Raw genomic sequence first — 23,904 nt, 5'->3', positions numbered from 1 at the left:
TGGACAGAGAGGCCTGGTGGGCTATAGTCCAGGGGGTCACAAGAGCTGGATATGACTTAGCAACTGAGCACACACCCCCTTCTTGTATTCCTGTGTTCCTGAACTCCTTCATTGTCTTTTGACAAGGCTTTATTTGCTTTTCCCATCCTGCTGTCTCTTCCCTTCTTCATAATTTTCAAATTTCAACCAGAATATATCACTTTCTCTAGGTGACCCAACCCCAATTAGGTTCTTGCAGCCTATACTTTTCTTTTATGTACTCTCACCTCAGTTTATTATATAGCAGGGCAATTATTTGTATAAAAACTTTTTGCTTTCCTCACTAAGGTCTAGGTCCATGACAGGATGGAGTTTATTGTTGATTTTCCACTGTCTAGTCTAGGAATAAATAAGTACTTATTTATGGGCTTAATTTAAGTATTTCTTTATGGATGAATGCTTTGCTCAACCCAGTGGGAGGGGAGAAGTTTTTAGAGAAGAGTGGGAGGGTATTAATTAATTGTATGTATTAACTCTTAATGTAAGAACACTACTTGTAGTTGAAAATGTAAGATGAAAAATTATAAAATTAGTGATAAATTAGACTTTATGTACATGTTTTGGACATAAGAATTGTCTAGTACACTCTCTCAGAAATATGACTCCAGAAAATTTATCACTGAAGGAAGACTTAAGATATCAATGCTTGGTTAATTTCTGGAGCCCATTTATGTTGTTGACAAGATTATCTGGACTATTTATCCTACTCTAGGAGTAGAATAACCCAACTAAATAAAATTTGAATTCATACATTTCAGTTTGCCAAAGTTATGGGTTCTGTTGTCTACTTGGGAAAGAGTTTATGGCAGGAGGGTATTGCTTCCCTTGCTTTGATGGGTGTATTAATGAATTTGGATTCAACAGCTTTTACTGGTCTCTGAGGTCCACTGTTTTTCCTCTATTTTTCTTGTTATGTGGATTGTTTGGTACATTTGTTCTTTTCTCCCTTAAGGTTTACTTGCTCTTTTTTGGATAATGCAGGGATCTGGGAGAAAGGTATGTGACTATGGGTTGTGTGTATGGGTGTCTCAAAAATAGGGGACATGGTATATTTCTTCTTGATAAGATTTAAAGTAACATTTGAAAAGTAGTAGTTCATATGACTTTTGGTTGACCTTGTTGATCTACCAGATCACAAGTAGCACTGGAGTGTTTACCAGATAAAATCTCTCAAACTTTAAACTCTACTGTTAAGCTCTTCTGTGGTTGCATAGTTTCACTTTTTATAATGGAGACTGGTGAGAAAGTATGATGCTTCTATACATATATATTTTATAATTATTATTACAGTATATTTTCATCTGTGAAGCATTAATGTACATAGACTAGATGGTTACATTGGATGGAGTCTTAGAGGCAATCAACTTAGAGAAGTCTTCAGTGCAATCTTGGTCCTGTTAATTTGTATATATTTGCACCAGAATGTTTTTAAAGATTTTTAGAACTTTGTCTCTAGTTACAGTTAATTTCGTAATCTGGGCAGCCAGTAGTACCTTTTCCTGTCGGCCTTTTCTTAGAAGCAGATTGATAATAGTAATAACAGAGTCATTACTTGGAGTTAGTATAGTAGTTTTAATGTGGCCTCTTTTAATAGTTTGTGATTTCCAGTGAGTCTCTAATTTCCTGGAGGCTCAGTTCCTTCATCTGTGAGGTGAAAGTAATTTCATACCTTTCACAGGATTAAGATTAAGTAAGATTATTATATAATATTATATAATATGTAATTATATTATTATATGGATTACATACTCTATATTATTAGAATTAAGATTATTAATAGTAAGGTATTTGGTTCTATTATGTTATAGGAAATACTGAACTCAGATTTTGAATACACATTGAATGAGATTTCATTAATAAATTCTGTTTGACAGAAAGCTCCATCAAGGAAGGGTTCTTGTTTATCTTCTTCATTTTGGGGACTCCATTTCTTAGCACAGTAACTGTTTAATACACAGATAATGCTTATTAAGCATGTAATGAATTCATTAGTAACATTGTGTTTGAACCAAAATTTCAACTGTGTCTTCTTTTTTTGTTCTCAAGATTTTTGAGACTTTGTACAGATAGACTACTGTGTGCCATTAGTATGAGAATACTTACAAAATAGAAAGGATGCATATAGCATAAACACATATGAGAGAGAGTATTTTATAAAACCACACACATATTTTAAAATACAAGTACTTGAAGTACAGGATTGCATTTCTCTCTCTCTCTCTTGCTGTTATTTTAAATGGAGCAAACTTTTGCACTGACTTTAGAGTATGTGTTCCAGTGTTTCTGCAGATTTTGGAGGTGTGGTATAAAAAAGAACTTACCGAGCAGTTACTATTAACAGACTTAAGCTGGTTCCATCCTTCTTTATCATTCGGTCAAGTAGGTTAAACTAGGAGATGACAAAGGCCATAAGGTGGGTGTTTCTCAAGAACGAGAGTTCTTTTTAAGGCCTCTTAGGCTTCTTGGACTGGAGAGGGCAATGGCACCCCACTCCAGTACTCCTGCCTAGAAAATCCCACGGATGGAGGAGCCTGGTAGGCTGCAGTCCATGGGGTTGCTGAGGGTCGGACATAACTGAGCGACTTCACTTTCACTTTTCACTTTCATGCCTTGGAGAAGGAAATGGCAGCCCACTCCAGTGTTCTTGCCTGGAGAATCCCAGGGACGGGGGAGCCTGGTGGGCTGCCGTCTATGGGGTCGCACAGAGTCAGACACGACTGAAGCGACTTAGCAGCAGCAGCAGCAGGCTTCTTGGAGATGGTCAGACAAGAGATGGCAAGAGTGAACATTGACATTTTAGGAATCAGTGAACTAAAATGGATGGGAATGGATGAATTTAATTCAGATGACTGTTATATCTACTACTGTATGCAAGAATCCCTTAGAAGACATGGAGTAGCCCTCATAGTCAACAAAGAGTCTGAAATGCAGTGTTTGGGTGCAATCTAAAAAACAACAGAAGGATCTTGGTTCGTTGCCAAGGCAAACCATTCATTATCACAGTAATTCAAGTCTGTACCCTAACCAGTGATGCTGAAGAAGCTGAAATTGACCGGTTCTGTGAAGACCCACAAGAACTTCTAGAACTAACATCAAAAAAAAAAAAAAAAAAAACCTTCTCATCACAGGGGACTGGAATGCAAAAGGAGGAAGTCAAGAGATATCTGGAGTAACAGGCAAATTTGGCCTTGGAGTACAAAATGAAGCACTGCAAAGGCTAACAGAGTTTTGTCAAGAGAACACACTAGGAAACACCCTCTTCCAGTAACCCAAGAGATGACTCTACACATGGATATCACCAAATGGTTAATACCAAAATCAGATTGATTATAGTCTTTGCAGCAGAAGATGGCAAATCTCTATGAAGTCAGCAAAAACAAGACCAGGAGCTGAATGTGGCTCAGATCAGGAGCTTTGTATTGCAAAATTCAGGCATTTAATTGAATAAAGTAGGGAAAACCATTAGACCATTGAGGTATGACCTAAATCAAATTCCTTATGATTATACAGCGGAGGTAACAAATAGATCTGGTAGACAGAGTACCTGCAGAACTGTGAACAGAAGTTTGTAACATTGTTCAGGAGGCGGTGACCAAAACCATCCCCCAAAAGACATACAACAAGGCAAAGTGCTTTTCTGAGGAGGCTTTACGAATATCTGAGGAAAGAAGAAAAGTGAAAGGCAAAGGAGAAGGGGAAAAATACACCCAACTGAATTCAGAGTTCCAGAGAATAGTAAGGAGAGATGATAAAGCCTTCTTAAATGAGCAGCTCAAAGAAGAAGAGGAAAACAATAGAATGGGGGAAGACTAGATCTCTTCAAGAAAATTGGAGCTGTCAAGGGAACATTTCATGCAAGAATGGACATGATGAAGGACAGAACTGGTAAAGAACTAACAAGCAAAAGATTAAAAAGAATTGGCAAGAAAACACAGAAGAACTATACAGAAAAGGTCTTAATGACTTGGATAATCATGGTGGTGTAGTCACTCACCTTGCGCCAGGCCTCCTGGAGTGTGAAGTCAAGTGGGCCTTAGGACGCATGCTGCTGCTGCTAAGTCGCTTCATTCGTGTCCGACTTTGGGCAACCCCATAGACGGCAGGCCACCAGGCTCCTCCGTCCCTGGGATTCATAACTGAGATCAAAAGCTAGTGGAGGTGATGAAATTCTAGGTGAGCTATTTCAGATCTTAAAAGATGATGCTCTTAAGAGTGCTGCACTCAATTTGCCAGCAAATTTGGAAAACACAACAGTGGCCACAGGACTGGAAAAGATCAGTTTTCATTCTAATCCCAAAGAAGGGCAGTGCCAAAGAATGTTCTAACTACTATACAATTGTACTCATTTCACATGCTAGCAAAGTAACACTCAAAATCCTTCAGTCTAGACTTTAGCAGTATGTGAACCAAAAAATTCCAGATGTATAAGCTAGATTTAGAAAAGACAGAGTAACCAGAGATCAAATTGTCAATGTTTAGTGGGTCATGGAGAAAGCAAGGGAATTCCAGGGAAACATCTACTTCTGCCTCATTGACTATGCTAAAAGCTTTGGCTGTGTATATCACAACAAAGTGCCAGACTCCCTTACCTGTCTCCTGAGAAACTTGTATGCGGATCAAGAAGCAGCAGTTAGAACCAGACATGAAACAACGGACTGGTTTACAATTGGGAAAGGTGTTGTCACCCTGCTTATTTAACTTATATGCAGAGTACTTCATGCGAAATGCTGGACTGGACAAGCTAGAATCAAGATTTCCAGGTGAAATATCAACAACCTCAGATACACAGATGATACCACTCTAGTGGCAGAAAGTGAAGAGGAACTGAAGAGCCTCTTGATGAGGGTGAAATAAGAGTGAAAAAGCTGTCTTAAAACTCAGCATTGAAAAAAATTAATATCATGGCATCTGGTCCCATCACTTCATGGCAAATAGAAGGGGAAAAAGTGGAAGCAGTGATAGACTTTATTTGCTTGGGCTCCAACATCACCACTCCAACATGGTGACTGCAGCCATGAAATTAAAAGATGCTTGCTCCTTGGAAGAAAAGCTATGACCAACCTAGACAGCATATTAAAAAGCAGAGACATTACTTAGCCAGCAAACGTCCTTATAGTGAAACCATGTTTTTTCCAGTAATCGTGTACGGATGTGAGAATTGGACCATAAAGAAGACTGAGTGCCAAATAATTGATGCTTTCAAATTGGAGTGCTGGAGAAGACTCTTGAGAATCCCCTGGACTTCAAGGAGATCAAACCAGTTAGTCCTAAAGGAAATCAACCTGAATATTCACTGAAAGAACTGATGCTGAAGCTGAAGTTCCGATACTTTGGCCACATGATGTGAAGAGTCAACTCATGAGAAAAGACCCTGATTCTGGGAAAGATTGAAGGCAAAAGGAAAAGGAAGATGGCAGAGGAAAAGAAGGTTAGATAGCATCACTGACTCATTGGATATGTCACTGACTCATTGGATATGAATCTGAGCAAACTCCAGGAAATAGTGAATGACAGGGAAACATGGTCTTCTGTAGTCCATGGGGTCATAAAGGGTCACGATTTAGCGACTGTACAACAGCAGAACACTTCTTACGTTATAAGTTATCAGCTAACAGTATGATAATTACTTTCCCCTGGAATGGGGGTGTCCTAGCATGCTCTTCATGACATGCTAGAAGAGGATCAGCCCTACTTCTTGGGCAGTAGCAATTGGAGCCAAGTCTTACTGTAGCCCCACTGTGAGTATTGGACTGTTTCATTCCAGGGCTCTCTATTTAACAGGGTCCAGTTAGCTTCCCTTGTAGCTCAGTTTTGTCAGAAGAAAGGCAAAGCAGACTCTCTGAGTTGACCCAGTTGATCTGTCAGTGCTCTGCTCCATGGAGAGGTGGGTCTGGGCCTGTCCTATCTGAATGGCATCGCTCAATTCTGTAAAGTTTATTTTTGTGGGGAGAGTTTTGGGGGATGTTGTCAGCTTTTAGAGAAAGGAAGAAAGGGGCAAATGTAAAAACCAATATGGATTTAATTTCAAGTAACTGAAGTTGGTACAATACTGTTTAATATATTTTTCTCTTAGGCAGGACAAAGTGAAAGTGAAATTGCTCAGTCGTGTCCAGTTTCCACCCCATGGACTGTAGCCTGTCAGGCTTCTCTATCTGTGGAATTCTCTAGGCAAGAATACTGAAGTGGATTGCCGTTCCCTTCTCCAGGGAGATCTTCCCAACCTAGGATTCGAACCTGGGTCTCCAGCATTGCAGGCAGATTCTTTACTGTCTGAGCTAAATATAGTGTCATTTCTCATGTAGTTATAAATGTAAAGTAAAAATCACTAGTTGAAAGTGTGTGGTGTTCCTTATAGTAATGGAGTTGACAGAACTCTTACTACCTGATTATTAAAGGTCTTAGGAGGTACCCTATCATTTCCACCTTAACAGTGTAAGAAGTTAAAAAACGGTAATATTTTATGTTTCTTTTCCTTCCAGGTTATACAGAACAGTCTTATCCCATAAAAACAGATTGTGTTCTTAAATTTTGTTAGTAGTTTTAGAACTGAGAACATGATTTTCCATTGAAAATTTTGCAAATATGTAATATAATAATTAGATTCCTGGGCTTTCCTACAGAATCCATAATTAGCTCAAATATCTGCATACTACAGTGAAAAATAATAGAGAATAATAATATTTTCTACGTATCACTTTTTATTACTACTAAGAGTAAGTAAAACGTAAACCCCCTCTAAAAATTAGTGTCAAAAAATTCTTCCGAATTCTGGTGTTATTAGATTGATGAAGGGATTTAATCTGAGGAAGATACGGAGTAAATAGAGACTATAGGAGGCTGGCAAATCTTTCTGGGTAGTTTCAGGAGTTTAATAGGTTGATAGAATTGGCTTTTTAGCTCATGGCTTTATTTTCTGTTGACACTGGTGTAAGTGCAAAAGTGCTGTCCTTCTGCTTACCAGCTGTGGTTAAGGTTGCTTCTTTTAGTTATTGAATGGAATGAAGTGATAGGGAAAAGAAAGGGAAAGTTTCTTCTGTTAACTACAATTTAAAAAAAAGAAAAAGGCAAAGTAACTTAGAATGTCTGTTGTCTGAGGTGGATTTAATTGTCCAAAGGATAATCCAGGTTTAACAGAGTGGGGGAGAGCATAACAATGTGAATGATTCCTTTTCCATCAGAGAAGGTGGTGATAAAATAGTGTGTTAAGTTAGACATCCCTATGTTGATTCGTGGCTGGTACTGAATATCTTCAGAAGCTGTTTAGAACTGGGAATGAGAAACAGTGGCTAATTTACTATTTATATATGTATATATTTCAGCTTCTACCAACCAAATATTATACACATTTGGGGTATTTTTTAAAATAAACTTAGTTCAGTTCAGTCGCTCAGTTGTGTCTGATTGTGACCACATGGACTGCAGCATGCCAGGCTTCCCTGTCCATGACCAACTCCCAGAGCTTACTCACACTCATGTCCATAGAGTCGGTGATGCCATCCAACCATATCTCATCCTCTGTTGTCCCCTTCTCCTCCTGCCTTAAATCTTTCCCAGCATCAGGGTCTTTTCAAAGACCCTTTGCATGAGGTGGCCAAAGTATCGGAGTATCAGCTTCAGCATCAGTCCTTCCAATAAATATTCAGGACTGATTTCCTTTATGATTGACTGGTTTGATCTCCTTGCTGTCCAAGGGACTCTCAAGAGTCTTCTCCAATACCACAGTTCAAAAGCATCAATTCTTTGGCACTCAGCCTTCTTTATAGTCCAACTCTCACATCCATACATACTACTGGAAAAATCATAGCTTTGACTACACGGACCTTTATTGGCAAAGTAATGTCTCTGCTTTTTAATATGCTCTCTAGGTTGGTCATAGCTTTTCTTCCGAGGAGCAAGTGTCTTTTAATTTCGTGGCTGCAGTCACCATCTGCAGTGATTTTGGAACCCCCCAAAATAAAATCTCTCACTGTTTCCACTGTTTCCCCATCTATTTGCCATGATGTGATGGGACCAGATGCCATGATCTCAGTTTTTTGAATGTTGAGTTTTAAGCCAACTTTTTCACTCTCCTCTTTCACCTTCATCAAGAGGCTCTTTAGTAAGTCTTCTTCGCTTTCTGCCCTAAGGGTGGTGTCATCTGCATATCTGAGGTTACTGATATTTCTCCCAGCAATTTTGATTCTAGCTTGTGCTCCATCCATCCTGGCATTTCGCATGATGTGCTCTGCATATAAGTTAAATAAGCAGGGTGACAGTATACAGCCTTGATGTACTCCTTTCCTGATTTGGAACCAGTCTGTTGTTCCATGTTCGGTTCTAACTTGCTTCCTGACCTGCATACAGATTTCTCAGGAGGCAGGTAAGGTGGTCTGGTGTTCCCATTTCTTTAAGAATTTTCCACAGTTTGTTGTGATCCACACAGTCAAAGGCTTTGGCATAGTCGATAAAGCAGAAATAGATGTTTTTCTGGAACTCTCTTGCTTTTTCAATGATCCAGCGAATGTTGGCACTTTAAGCATTACTTTGTTAGCGTGTGAGATGAGTGCAATTGTGCGGTAATTGAACATTTTTTGGCACTGCTTTTCTTTGGGATTGGAGTGAAAACTGACCTTTTGCAGTCCTATGACCATTGCTGAGTTTTCCAGATTTGATGGCATTTTGAATACAGCACTTTAGCAGCAGCATCTTTTAGGATTTGAAATAGCTCAACTGGAATTCATCATTTCCACTAGCTTTGTTCATAGTGATGCTTCCTAAGGCCCACTTGACTTCACATTCCATGATGTCTGGCTCTAGGTGAGTGATCATACCATAGTGGTTATCTGGGTCATGAAAATAAATCTTCTTTGTATAGTTCTGTGTATTCTTGCCACCTCCTCTTAATATTTTCTGCTTCTGTTAGGTCCATACCATTTCTGTCCTTTATGGTGCCCATCTTTGCATGAAATGTTCCCTTGGTATCTCTAATTTTCTTGAAGAGATCTCTAGTCTTTCCTGTTCTGTTGTTTTCCTTTATTTCTTTCCATTGATCACTGAGGAAGGCTTTGTTATCTCTCCTTGCTGTTCTTTGGAATTCTGCATTCAAATGGGTGTATCTTTCCATAGATTAAATTATTATCAAGCAAATATGTTATCTTTATATTTATGAAAACTAAAATATTGGGGACTTCCCTGGTGGTCCAGTGGCTAAGATTCTGTGCCTCCAGTGCAAGGGGCTCAGGTTTAATCACTGGTTGGGTCTTCTCATGTAGCTCAGTCAGTAAAGCTGGGTTCAGTTCCTGGGTTGGGAAGTTTCCCTGGAGAAGGAAATGGCAACCCACTCCAGTATTCTTGCCTGGAGAATCCTATGGATAGAGGCGCCTGGCACACTACAGTTCATGGGGTTGCAAGAGTCGGACACAACTTAGTGCTTTCTTTCTTTCTTTTGGGAACTAGATCCCATCTGTGTGTGTTTAGTTGCTCAGTCATGTCCGACTCTTAGTGACCCAATCAACTGTAGCCTACCAGATTCCTTCTCTCCATGGAATTTTCCAGGCAAGAGTACTGGAGTGGTTTGCCATTTCTTACTCCAGGGGATCTTCCCAACCCAGGGATGGAGCCTGTTTGTCTTGTGTCTCCTGCAGTGGCAGGTGGATTTTTTACCACTCCACCACCTGGAAATCTGCCCCTAGATCCCATATGCTGCAACTGAAGAACCCAAGTGCCACAGCTAAGACCTGGCACATAAAAAAGCATATAAAAGCAACATAGTATAGTTCAGCCATGTCAGTAGGCGATTCCTAAAGCTGTGTATGTAGAGAGCTGTATTCTTTGTAATTCTTTTTTGTTTCTTGATTAGAAAACTCATGCTTCCCTTCTTTTTCTGTCCCCAATAGGTTTCTTATTTAGAATTAACCAGTCCCCTTGTCCCTGTACACACGTCCTGCAAAAGAAAAACAAAAAGGGCAGGAAATGTGTTCCTGCTAAAGTAGCAGCTGTTGCTAATCACTGGGTGATTATTTTGTGATAAATCTATTCAAATACATAAATGTTTGCTGTCAGGTCACTGATTTGATTTTCCTCAGGGGAATTCTGACTCATTTTACTCATGATGACTCGTCTCTCAGGTAGCCTTATAGCTCAGGCAAAATGAAGCAATTTTTTTATTAAAAGTATTTTTGCAGTTTATATTAAAATGTCTGTTTCTCTTGGCAGAATTATTTTTATGGATTTATTTTGGAATAGAAAGAAATGGCTTGGTTAACTTTCTTCTTTTTTTTTTTTTAGGCATCAGAAAGTATACTGAACTTGGATATTGGATGACCCTGGGTTGTAGTTTTCAATATTACTGTTATCTTGAGCAGTTTTGCTTACCTTTGAGCTTCAGTTCTACAGTTCATTATTGGTTCTACCTCCCTTGTAGGACTATTGCCTAGATAAAGTGAGGTTATGGTTCTAAACATGTTTGTAAACTACAAAGTGCTCCACAAATATGTTATTGTTGATAATGTTGTGTGGTTATCAAGGCTGGTCTTGGGGAAGACTGTCAAATCACTGAGTTTTGTCTTTGCATTTTCTTTTCAGTCTGTTGAGTGATTCAACTCTTTTGAGATTACAGGGTCTTGTATCATGTTAGAGGTACTTGTTTTAGTGACCTTAAGACTTACCAGTCTTCAGTGTTTAGTGGAATCCTATAGGAAGTTGTTTGCTTACAAGAGCAGATGTTTTACAGCCTGCTATGTGCATAGGCATAAAATGAGCTACGGCAATAAATGTGTGATAAACATCATGGTTGCCCTCATAGATTGGATATTAGTTGTTAAATTGTAATTAGTAAAGCATATGGGGTTAACCTAGAGTAAGCAGGTCTAATGGGATAAAACAGATCCCATCCTTCCCCTTCTCTCCTTTACTACTGTTTGAAATATAACAAAATTATAGGTTAAGAACCTTCACTTTGAAATGCACGTAAAATGTATGTCAATTGTATGCTGTGCTATTGGAAAAGCAGGTTGGATTTAGGAGTGGAGATAACTTTGGTGGGTAATTCAGGGGAAAGCAAGACTGATGAGTCAGCTGTCCCACTGCATGGATTTGGGTTGTCAGAAGGTAATATTGAGAGGATTGAGGGGGATGTATGTCCGGCCAGGAACAGATGAAATCCATTAAAAAAAAATTGTAGAGTCCTGATTTTAACATTACACTCACTAAAAGCTAGAGTAATATATATCAGCTTTGTGAGAGCTATTTTTTGAGGATTCACGATGGCTCAAGATTGAAGTTGCCAGAAGTGTGAGCCCTGATCAGTGAGTCATTGTGTTTTTAAAGTAATTATTTGTTTCTTTGGGGTTGGCTCGGATGGTAAAGAATCCGCATGCGATGCAGGAGACCTGGGTTCGATCCCTGGGTCGGGATGATCCCCTGGAGAAGGGCTTAACAGCCCACTCCAGTGTTCTTGCCTGGAGAATCCCATGGACAGAGGAGCCTGGTGGGCTGCAGTTCACGGGGTTGCAAACAGCTGGATGTGACTGAGGGACGGAGAACACACTCACATCTGTTTCTTCAGTCTGTCCAGCATTTATTCTTTACGTGTGTGTGGCATACTCTTTTCTTTGGTAATATGGTAAACTTCCTCATTCAGAAAAATTTAGTGTATTTGTCTACTTTCTCCCTGCCCATGTCAAGTAGTTTTGGTAAATCAAACAGATAAGCATGTTTAAGACTTACATTCTGATGTTAATTCCTAAAAGCCAAAGCTCTTTACACACATGCTGCAAGCCTTTTACTTTTATGGGAGATAAACCTGTTTCTAAAATACATCTTGATAGTGTTTCAAGTGAGGGCTTAACACCAAGTAAAATATTTATTCATTTTGGTTTTGGTTTGATTTTATTCCAGTTCACTCAAGTTAGAAGAAAGGACCACGAGTAAAATAATATTTAGGTTCAGACATTTGAAAGTTAGCATGGTTCATTCTAGTTTTTGGCTTAAAGTAAAATTTGGGTTTTAAGAGAAGATTTTAAAATAGAGTCAATTCAAATTAGTTCAAAAGGAGAATAGATATTTTAAAGTAAGAATTTTGCATCAGAACCTTCTGTAAGGTTCTGACCACTTCATGGTCAAGTGAGGGGCTTGGACTCTTAATAATTATCAATACTGTAAAATATTTAAAATTTTTTATTTTGCTGAAAATACAAGGTTGATTTTAGGACCTTGACCCACTATGTGTTATTTTCAAGGCATAGTCTTAAGCAATGTAGTGTAGTAGGGTACAGGTTTTAGAGTAAATGGACAGATCTGAATCCCATGGGTACTCTTTATTGAAGAGGTAACTTTGGGCATATTGCCAGTAAACCTTTCAAACACCTTAGTTTCACTCATTTGTTAAGTGATTATTATGAGTATATCACAGAATTGTTGTATGAATTAAGTGGTATTATGCAGGTCAGGAACCAACAGTTAGAACTGAACATGGAACAACAGACTGGTTCCAAATAGGAAAAGGAGTACATCAAGGCTGTGTATTGTCACCCTGCTTATTTAACTTATATGCAGAGTACATCACGAGAAACGCTGGGCTGAAGAAGCACAAGCTGGAATCAAGATTGCTGGGAGAAATATCAGTAACCTCAGATATGCAGATGACACCACCCTTATGGCAGAAAGTGAAGAGGAACTCAAAAGCCTCTTGATGAAAGTGAAAGAGGAGAGTGAAAAAGTTGGCTTAAAGCTCAGCATTCAGAAAACTAAGATCATGGCATTTGGTCCCATCACTTCATGGGAAATAGATGGGGAAACAGTGGAAACAGTGTCAGACTTTATTTTTGGGGGCTCAAAAAAATCACTGCAGATGGTGATTGCAGCCATGAAATTAAAAGACGCTTACTCCTTGGAAGGAAAGTTATGACCAACCTAGATAGCATATTCAAAAGCAGAGACATTACTTTGCCAACAAAGGTCTGTCTAGTCAAGGCTATGGTTTTTCCAGTGGTCATGTATGGATGTGAGAGTTGGACTGTGAAGAAGGCTGAGCACTGAAGAATTGATGCTTTTGAACTGTGGTGTTGGAGAAGACTCTTGAGAGTCCCTTGGACTGCAAGGAGATCTAACCAGTCCATCCTAAAGGAGATCAGTCCTGGGTATTCATTGGAAGGACTGATGCTGAAGCTGAAACTCCAATACTTTGGCCACCTCATGCAAAGAGTTGACTCATTGGAAAAGACCCTGATGCTGGGAGGGATTGGGGGCAGGAGGAGACGGGGATGACAGAGGATGAGATGGCTGGATGGCATCACCGACTTGATGGACATGAGTTTGGTTAAACTCCGGGAGTTGGTGATGGACAGGGCGGCCTGGCGTGCTGCAATTCATGGGGTTGCAAGAGTCGGACACGAGTGAATGACTGAACTGAACTGATGATTCTCAAAGTATGGATGTTGAAACTGCATCAAGAAGCACGTGGGTGGTTTATTAAGCATCCTGGGCTTCACTGCAGATCTACTGAGTGTTTCTGTGGTGAGATTCTAGAATCTTCATTTTTAGTAAACTCTCCTAGATATAACTAAGTCCACCGTTTGAGTGGTGCTTGCATAAAATAGTAGGCTAGAAATACACTTAAATATGTATTGATATAAATTAAACTTAAGACCTCAGCGATGTCCCTGCCAATTTCTTATCCATTGCTGCATATTGATGCCCCGAAGAAACCAGAATCATTTGTAAAAGGGTTATGAAGTAGAGTAATTCTACCTGTAAATAGATTCACATGTGACAAATTGTGTTTTTTTGTTTTGACTTCTTGTTGTTGCCTTGTTTTCAGTAAACCCACCAGTCTGCTTTGCTATTTGTAAGGCTTCTGCCTACCTTAGGGCTTTGTATCTGATCAGTGGCAAGCATAAGAAGTAAAAACACTGCTGAATGTTTGTTTAGCAGGAAGTAGTCAGTTCCCAAATCCTAGTAATTCTGCTTGAGCAATTTTTATATAAATTCAAGAGCAGACGTTTGCTGAGCACCTGCGTTATGCTGAACCCTCTGCTAATAAGCATTAGGGAAATGAATTTAATAGTTTAATAATGTCTGGCTTTCCTGAGAGCTCATGGTCAAGTAAGGGGCTTGCACTCTTAATAAGTATCAAGCATTGTGATAGGCACTGTAGTAGGGTATGTTCCTGGTGGTAAAAGAGCATAGCAGAACAGAAGAATTGTTATTGTTGTTTTTTGTAAACTGTTGCCACTGCCAATAATCCAAGTTCAGAGAATCTAATTTGTTGAGCACTCACTGTGTGGCATGTACTTAAATATTAACACCATTATGTATCTAAGGACAAGCCCTTGACTGGTTTCTTCTTTTCTTAAGGTTATTTTATGGTTCTTCAGAATCAACGCTTGTGAACACTGGGATGGTATCTGCCTGTGATTGAAAGTGTGGTATTATTGTGCTGTCAAGGACTCTAGAATCTTTCCTGTCTCATTGTTATCCTCTATCACCCTGTGTTTTCCTTTCACTTCTATAAGTGAAATACAGGAAAACATCTCCCCCAGCCAGCTTGTGTATGACATCTGTCCATTTTGTTTTCCCTGCTTCTCCTGTGTTTACTCTTCCTGTCCCCAAAGGAAATTTAGTAATTTTTTGTTTTGTGTTTCCAGTCTTTTAGATAGAATCATGTGGAGATGAATTGTGTCTATCTAAGGGAAAAGACTTTGCTAGAAATATTTTTACCACAATTTTACATTGAAATCGCCCTAAAAATTTTAACGAGGCTATTGACCATTGGCTTGAGGTGACTGATTCAGATGCTTAGTTGGCATTCCTTTGCTTTGTTAATAGTTTTGCTTCAAGGTATGAGAGCAGTTGTACTCTTGATAGAGCTTCCACATTATTGAGTAAAGCCCCTGTTTCATGACAGCAATATGTTTATTTTAGAGTTTGTCTCTGATTTTCTGTGGACCTCAGGTCATTGCTCTTTTTTCCCTTTTACTTATTTTTATGTTGTTTTCATGTATCTAAGTTGTGTTTATCTTGGAGAGTATGTATTGCTTTAATAGAAGTTTCTTAGCCATTTACTTTGGATAAAGAGTTGTTTGAACTTTAATTTAAAAACCTGAAAATTTGACAGTGTCAATGTTTCCCTTTCAGACTATCTTACATGCTTGATAAGGTGATTTTTTTGTTATTGTTCTTTAAAAAATTTATGTAGTGTTTTTCAACAGAGTGTTATATTGCTATTGCTAAGTCACTTCAGTCATGTCCGACTCTGTGCGACCCCTGAGACGGCAGCCCACCAGGCTCCCCCGTCCCTGGGATTCTCCAGGCAAGAGTACTGGAGTGGGTTGCCATTTCCTTATCCAATGCATGAAAGTGAAAAGTGAAAGTGAAGTCGCTCAGTCGTATCCGACTCTGAGTGACCCCATGGACTGCAGCTACCAGGCTCTTCCGTCCATGAGATTTTCCAGGCAAGAGTACTGGAGTGGGGTGCCATTGCCTTCTCCTATATTTGGGCATCCATAAAAAATATATGTTGTTTCTCTTCATGAGAAGCAAGAGTCAGAGCTAGTTTCCCTACAAATCCTTATTGTTAGGTTAAAAAGCTTCATAAAAATACCTTGTATCTTCTTGTATCCTACCTGGTGTGCCGGTTTCTCTGGAATTTATAGACTTGGTTTTTCTACATGGAGATGTTACTTTTGATATTTCTACATGGAGATGTTATTTTTGAGGTAAAGGAAGATTTTATAGAGTTAGTCATTGCTAACTTTGCTCAGTTTATGTTAGTATGACTTACTAACATCTCTAAAAGCCTCCCAGTTAAGCAGTATCACAGTTGTTGCTTTTTCTGAGCTCTGAATCTTAAGAAACTTTAAAATTAGAATATCAGTGTCAGATACCTCCGACATCTTCACGGATGCCTGAAGTGGCCTCTTGGGTCAGGATGCGGAGTCCACACTTTTAATATGGATTGTGTTACCTTGTAACATTTGTTCATCTCAGGGTCCATTGTTCTGAGGATTGATTTCAGAAGATGAAAAAAATGTAACCACAAGATACAGTTTACAGGTACAAACTTTGTTTGAGAGATTGAGAACTAGGCTGCACATATTATGGGATACATCTAAGGCTTTTGTAAAATTGTATTCTATATTTAACAGCCTTCAATGGAAAGTGGTTGTTCTGTTGCATACCACTTTTGCATTGCTTCAGGAGGACTGTTTTATGGTTTATATTTTTAAGATTTAACCATTGTGTTAAAGAGTAGGGATTTTAATTCTATGTTCTAATTAGAATGGGACATTCATACTACTTGAGTGAATTTTGATTGCAATAGAGGATCCTAAGAATTCTCTGGCCAGAAGAGAGGCCTGAAACTGAGCTACTCCCACTGCTTTGCTGTTGTTGCTGCTGAGATAAAGTGGCATTTTTTGGAGACCAATTTTATTGTAGTTGATGTGAGACTTACGATACCCTGGATTCTGGGAAATTTAATATTAGGCAAAATGGTGTTTGTTTGTTTTTTTTTTAAAGAGGCCTGTTTGTTATGAATTCTAGCTTTTCATGAGGATTTTTGGTTTGTTGGTAGTAGTGTTTAAAATGATGCTCTATTGTTAAGATTCAAAGTTATCCAATTTCTAAATTGAACATCACAGAATCAGTTGTTTTACATTTTTGTTCTCCATATTTTGGTTTCCAATTAGGATAAATTTCAAACTTAATGTTGCCAAAACATCTTTGGAAATAGCTCTTCAGCTATTAATAAATGAGTAATTGAGGCCTGAACTACAAAAGATTACTTATTTATTCTTTTGTTAATCTGGAGCTGACCTTTTTACATTATATTTTCAGAAGCATCTCCTTCTTTGGTAGGGATGGTATATGAAGTTGGTCTTTCAGTAGTAGTGGGAAGGTTGTAAAACATGGCAGAGACAGCCTGAGGCGAGTGAAGAGTTCTGTCACCTAAAGCTCTGTTATATTGGACAAGTTTGTTTCTCTTATTTTTCTTATTTGCATTTGAAGCATAATAAATAAGTTCCCTCCATTTATCGTAAGGATTAGAGTAGATGAAACAATGAATTGGAAAGTTCTTTTTTTACAGTGAAATTTTATACAGCTGTTACCTTATTGCCGAGTCAGCAAATTGCAGTGCCAAATGGTGACATGCTTTTCCCTGGCACACTAGCTGCCGACTGTCCCATGCACTACTGATGCTCATACGAAGTCACCGCCAGTGTTACCTTGCCGTTCTCTACAGCTCTGCTATTTCAGGTATCTGATGGAGCAGTCTTGAAGAGCTTGAATGATTTCTGAATAAAAATTCCAGGATGCTTGGGCACAAGGTCTTAGAGCCATTGTTCCTTGTATACGCAGGATTTCCTGCTAGTGGAGGAAGAGTTCCTGCTAGACTGTAAGAGTTCTCAGCAGTTTCTCTCACTGCTCAAAAGAGAATAGAGTAAACCTTTTAATTTTTGCTAAGATAGTAAGCAGGGTTATTTTTTTGTTGTTAAAGGATTGGTCTCTGTTCACATCCAATCAGTTTAAAATTGAGGCCTCAAGACTCTCTCTCAGCTATAGCCTCTGTGGCACCCATTTATCTTTCAACTCTGCTTTTAATATTTTTGCAGAATTACCTTATTTGTGCCTCTTCCTATAGGCAAATCATAATGTTGGGATAAACATTTACGAGTGTAACAGTAGTAGATAGTGCTCAGTCCCTCAGTCGTGTCCAACTCTTTGTGGCCCCATGGACTATAGCCTGCCATGCTCCTCTGTCCATGGAATTTTCCAGGCAAGAATCCTGAAGTGTGTTGCCATTTCCTTCTCCAGGGGAGTCTTCCCAACTCAGGATCAAACCTGCATCTCTTATGTCTCTTGTATTGGCAGGTGGATTCTTTACAACTGGGCCACTTGGGCAGCTTAAAATATGATTATAGAGTGGGAAATCGTAATTTTTGGTTATACCCAGACGGTTTTTGTTTTCAGCTAAAATTGTGGAGTAGAGTACCCATTGTTAATATCTATGTCAATTAAAAAATGATGATGCTTTGTTTTGTGAATTAGACCTGTGAGATCTCACAAGAAACTTGTTCAGTGGAATTGGAGTTATTAATTCATTGTTCTTTTAATATGTATACATGTGTGTGTGTGAAAGTTGCTCAGTCGTGTCCGACTCTTTGCGGTCCCATGAACCATACAGTCCATGGTGTGCGTGTGTGTGTGTGTATTATATATATGTATATGTGTGTGTATATATATTATATATATGTATACATGTATACATATATTTGGTGATATGGTTTTTGACTTGAATGATCTAGAGAAAAGTCAAACTGTTTGAAATCACTTTTTATTTTCTTTGGAACAATAGGATTACAAGAAAATGTATTCAACACTTTGGATTTTAAGTACAAGTATAATAATACAAGTAAGGATAGGTTTATTTTATAAATGGAGAAGAAACTTATAGTAAGGTTTGTACTTAGAAGTGGTGGTTAAGATTTGTTGTTGCTCAGTCACTAAGCTATATCTGACTCTTTGTAACCCCGTGGACTGCAGCACACCAGACTTCCCTGTCCTACACTGCCTCCCGGAGTTTGCTCAAATTCATCTCCATTGAATCAGTGATGCTGTCTAACCGTCTCATCCTCTGCCACCTTCTCCTTTTGCCTTCCAACTTTTCCATCATCAGGGTCTTTTCCAGTGAGTTGGCTCTTATATCAGGTGGCCAAAATGTTGGAGTTTCAGCTTCAGCATCAGTCCTTCAGTGAATATTCAGGACTGATTTCCTTTATGATTGACTGGTTTGATCTTGCTGTCCAGGGGACTCTCAAGAGTCTTTTCTAGCACTCCCAATTCAAAAGCATCAATTCTTTGGCACTCAGCCTTCTTTATGGTCCAACTTTCACATCCATACATGACTGGAAAAACGATAGCTTTGACTAGACGGACTTTTGTCAGCAAAGTGATAATATCTTTGCCTTTTAAAACCTGTCTAGGTTTATCATAGCTTTTCTTCCAAAAAGAAGAATAGCTTTTCTTCCAAGGAGCAAGCGTCTTTTAATTTCATGGCTGCAGTCACCATCCTCATTGATGTTAGAGCCTAAGAAAATAAAGTCTGTCACTGTTTCCATTTTTTCCCGGTCTATTTGCCATGAAGTGATGGGACCAGATGCCATGATCTTAGTTTTTTTGAATATTGAGTTTTAAGCCAGCTTTCTCATTTTCATCTTTCACCTCATCAATAGGCTCTTCAGTTCCTCTTCACTTTCTGCCATTAGAGTGGTATCATTTTCATATCTGAGATTATTGATATTTCTCCTGGCAATCTCGATTACAGCTTGTGATTCATCCAGCCCAGGAATTTGCATGACGTTCTCTGTATATAAGTTAAATAAGCAGGGTGACAATATATAGCCTTGTTGTACTCCTTTCCCAATTTTCGACTAGTCCCTTGTTCCATGTCTGATTCTAATTGTTGTTTCTTGATCTGCATACAAGTTGATTAACGTGATCAAAAATGAGTTCTATGGAATATTTTGGGGGAGTGAGGCATGATCATTTAGAACTCAGATTAGATTTAATTAAGTTTTTAGCATATATGTCTAAGATCTATTTTACTAGATAACTAGAGGTGAGAGGAAACTTATGTATGTTGTTGTCTTGTGCTGAAGTTTATGTACATTTAAAGCATATGTAAAACTGTTGGAAATAAAATTATGGTATTGACAATATTTGATTTATTCTTTCTACAAGTCATATTGGATTTGTGCTAACTAAATCATATCTGTTCAGGTGTTTCACCTTAAAACTAAAGACATATGTGTTTCAGATAGCTGGCTGTGATACAGTATAGACTGCCTGTAAACCACCTAGCTGTTGTATGTAGGAATCATTCATTGTTTTTGTATCTGTCATGAAGGCTGCCTTACACACAAGAGAGTTAATCAGTTGCAGATACTGCTTTTTGGCTTTTGTATATATTAACTCTGTGAGCTTAAATGGCTGTAAATATTGTTTACAATATGCCACTAACATTTGGATATTCATTTTTCTGGCAGTCTTAAATTGAGTAGGGGAAAGACTCAAACCATTGGAAAATCAGATTATTATATATTTTATTTTTTTTAATGTGCGAGACAAATGAATACATATTTCATCATCTTGGTTTGGTATTTGGATTTAACTATTGCATCATTTTTCTTTTATGAGGTTACTATGAATTCAACTAACATCTTAAAATTGGTATAATGGAAGAGTAGGAGAGAGAAAAAGCAATGTGCAGTTTTGTCAGTGAGAACTGGTTTTAGAAATGTCAGCAAAGAGAGAAGAAGCACAAGTCATAATTGCTGCTTTGCAAAGATTGTAGTCCCTAGAATCTGGGTGTATTCTGAAATCACTAAAGGAACAATTTAAAGCTTTTTAAAATCAAGTGCTCAGTGGTATAGAATGGTTTGAAATAGTTTAAGAATTCAGAGAGTAAGGTGATTGTTTAGTCAAGAAAGGAGGTGGCTCTTGAACTTGGAAATAATCTTTGGATTGTTACTGGCGGGAAATGAAGGCAGAAGAGATGAGGAGATGGCCATGAGTGGGCAGAGACCCCAGTGCTGGTGAGATAGTTATGAATGAGGCTCAGTTCAGAATGGGTTTGATTTTTCTTACAAGGTTTGCGTCTCTTACCCCCAAATTAACATTCCCCTGTTTCTTTTCCCCATCTGACTTTTCTTGGAAATGTATCAGTATTTTCTTAAGAAGAAATAAGACGCGGAGAAGCAAAAACTTAAAGCTTTACCTTCCTAAAGGGAGAGTGGTCTGAATAGAAACAGAATTAGATGTTTTCAGTTGCACGTATCTTTTTTTCAAGTACAAGAAGAAAGCCTGGGGAAAAAATTAGGGCTTTTAGAGTTGGACAGATAAGGATTCTTTGGTGAGTCCATCATTTGCCTTTTGACTGGACAAATTTAGCATTTTTCTTATTATGTTTATATAGGAACAGTGCTATCTACTTCATGGGATTGTTTTCATTAAATGAATTCATGTGTATAAACTAAGCATGGTGCCTGCTCTATAGAGTGACTGAATAAATGGTGGTTAAAATAATTACTTATAATTGAAACAAATAGTTGAAATAATTCTGTGATGATAGATATGATAAATGAACATGAGCATTTAAAAATAATTATAGAATATTTGGGCTTCCCAGGTGGCGCTAGTGGTAAAGAACCCGCCTGCCAATGCAGGAGACATGAGATGCAGGTTCGATCCCTGGGTTGGGAAGATCCCCTGGAGGAGAGCATGGCAGCCCACTCCGTTATTCTTGCCTGGAGAATCCCATGGGCAGAGGAGCCTGGTGGGCTACAGTCCATAGGGTCACAAAGAATCGGGCATGACTGAAGGGACTTAAAACGCACATAGTTTACTCGGTATACTGTGGCAATTTTCTCGGTTGAAGTCTTTGCAGTTCTCATTTTTCTATCCCTTTTTTCTTTTAGGAGACAAAGATGGCAGCAAGGTGACCACAGTGGTGGCAACTCCTGGGCAGGGTCCAGACAGGCCACAAGAAGTCAGCTATACAGACACTAAAGTGATTGGAAATGGGTCATTTGGTGTCGTGTATCAAGCCAAACTTTGTGATTCAGGAGAACTGGTTGCCATCAAGAAAGTATTGCAAGACAAGAGATTTAAGGTAAGACCTTCAGTAGTTCATGTGTTTTTTGTTGCTGTCAGTACATGTAAATAATTACTTTTTAAAGTGTTTCCTTTTGCTTCAGGTTTCATTTATTGCACAAGTGTTTGTTCAGCTTAACTACTGTAGTGACTTTTCCATTGTATATTATGTTGAGATAAAATTTACTGAAGATTGCAGTATTTTTTTTTAACTGTAGCTATGAGTGATATATGTATTTAAAATGTTGTGAAAGATAGATTAAAATTTCTTAATTCTTTATTTTAAAATGTGACCTCTGTCTGCCTTGGGTCTCATTGATGTAGGAGACCAGAGAAACATTGCCTGTAGCATATGTTCATTTGATACAGTTGACTGTGCTTCCTTTCTTGAAAAATTTCCTTCGAGTCTATGATACAACACTGTCATTTTTCCCCCTATAACTGACATTTCTTTCCTGCTATATTCTTATATCTCCCTTCCATCTGCCCCTAGATACTTCCCACAGTTCATTTTTTTTTCTTACAAGATCCCCTTAGAGTGTCCTGTGTATGGATGATCAGAGGTCATCTCTTCATTATGATACAGTGGAGAGTCAGGAGACCTGGGCTCTCATCGAGCCTCTGCCATTAACAAGCCATGCAGCTCTGTTCCCTTCCCTACTCTGCCCACCTCTGCAGCATTTTACTGAGAGTCTCCTGTGTTCTGGGAACTGTGCTTAACATTAAGCGATAAAAAATTAAGAGGTTATCACTGCTCTGAAATAGCACACATTCTGGTGTCTGTACGCTACAGAATGTTTTGAGCATTCTGCTGCTACTGCTGCTAAGTTGCTTCAGCTGTGTCCGACTCTGTGTGACCCCATAGATAGAAGCCCACAAGGCTCCCCCGTCCCTGGGATTCTCCAGGCAAGAACACTGGAGTGGGTTGCCATTTCCTTCTCCAACATTGAACATTCTAAAGAGGTTTAAAAAAAAACTCTCAAGTTTTTTTCTTCAGTTTATTCTCTTCTGAGCACTAGTCCTATGTTGCCAAATGCCCACTCAGTCTTGATATTTGAAGGTACCGTTATTTTGAAATTGACAAGTCTTCTTATGTAACTCTAACTTAACTGTCAGTCTTAAAGGAAATTCTTTCTATTGGTTCCCATTCCTTCTTATTCTTTCCTTCTAACGGTTTTCTCATTCACTGTCATCCGTATTCGTCCATTCTCTCATACCTCATATCCAATCATTACCCAACTTGGTTAATTTTGTGCTGCCTGCGGCGCCCCCCGCCATTTCCTTTTCTCATCACTGTTCTAGCCAGACCTTTGTCATTATTTGGCTTTATCACTAGTAGCTCTACATCTGATCTTCTTAAAAATCTTGCATTCCAACTTTAGAATAATCCCACAGCTCATTTTGGTCATATTGTTTCTACTACACACACATCTTCTGTGGTCCCTCATAGTCTAGAAAATAAAGCTTGCACAGTTTTAATTGTGCATTCAAGAGCTTCCATAGTCTTGCCTTCTTTCCAAATACTTAATTTTTTTTTAAATTTTATTTTATTTTTAAACTTTACAATATTGTATTAGTTTTGCCCAACATTGAAATGAATCCGCCACAGGTATACCCGTGCTCCCCATCCTGAACCCTCCTCCCTCCTCCCTCCCCATACCCTCCCTCTGGGCCATCCCAGTGCACCAGCCCCAAGCATCCAGCATCGTGCATCGAACCTGGACTGGCGACTTGTCTCATACATGATATTACACATGACACATGTTTCAATGCCATTCTCCCAAATCTCCCCACCCTCTCCCTCTCCCACAGAGTCCACAAGACTGATCTATACATCAGTGTCTCTTTTGCTGTCTCATACACAGGGTTATTGTTACCATCTTTCTAAATTCCATATATATGCGTTAGTATACTGTATTGGTGTTTTTCTTTCTGGCTTACTTCACTCTGTATAATAGGCTCCAGTTTCATCCACCTCATTAGAACTGATTCAAATGTATTCTTTTTAATGGCTGAGGAATACTCCATTGTGTATATGTACCACAGCTTTCTTATCCACTCATCTGCTGATGGACATCTAGGTTGCTTCCATGTCCTGGCTATTATAAACAGTGCTGCGATGAACATTGGGGTACACGTGTCTCTTTCCCTTCTGGTTTCCTCAGTGTGTATGCCCAGCAGTGGGATTGCTGGATCATAAGGCAGTTCTATTTCCAGTTTTTTAAGGAATCTCCA

At 38.7% G+C, this 23,904-nt stretch overlaps 1 protein-coding gene across 4 annotated transcripts in view; it reads left to right on the top strand.

Annotated features, from left to right (window-relative positions):
- GSK3B (glycogen synthase kinase 3 beta) overlaps window positions 1-23,904 on the top strand; it is a 219,434-nt gene that overhangs the window by 51,514 nt on the left and 144,016 nt on the right. For all 4 annotated transcript variants that reach the window (XM_070795432.1, XM_070795283.1, XM_070795329.1 and 1 more), the window contains exon 2: window positions 21,495-21,688. In XM_070795432.1, the coding sequence (XP_070651533.1) occupies window positions 21,495-21,688 (194 nt within the window). The remainder of the gene's footprint in view (window positions 1-21,494; window positions 21,689-23,904) is intronic.

This window comes from Bos indicus, chromosome 1, assembly GCF_029378745.1.
Source record: "Bos indicus isolate NIAB-ARS_2022 breed Sahiwal x Tharparkar chromosome 1, NIAB-ARS_B.indTharparkar_mat_pri_1.0, whole genome shotgun sequence".
NCBI classification, from domain to species: Eukaryota; Metazoa; Chordata; class Mammalia; order Artiodactyla; family Bovidae; genus Bos; species Bos indicus.
This window is presented reverse-complemented; position numbering and strand designations above follow the sequence as displayed.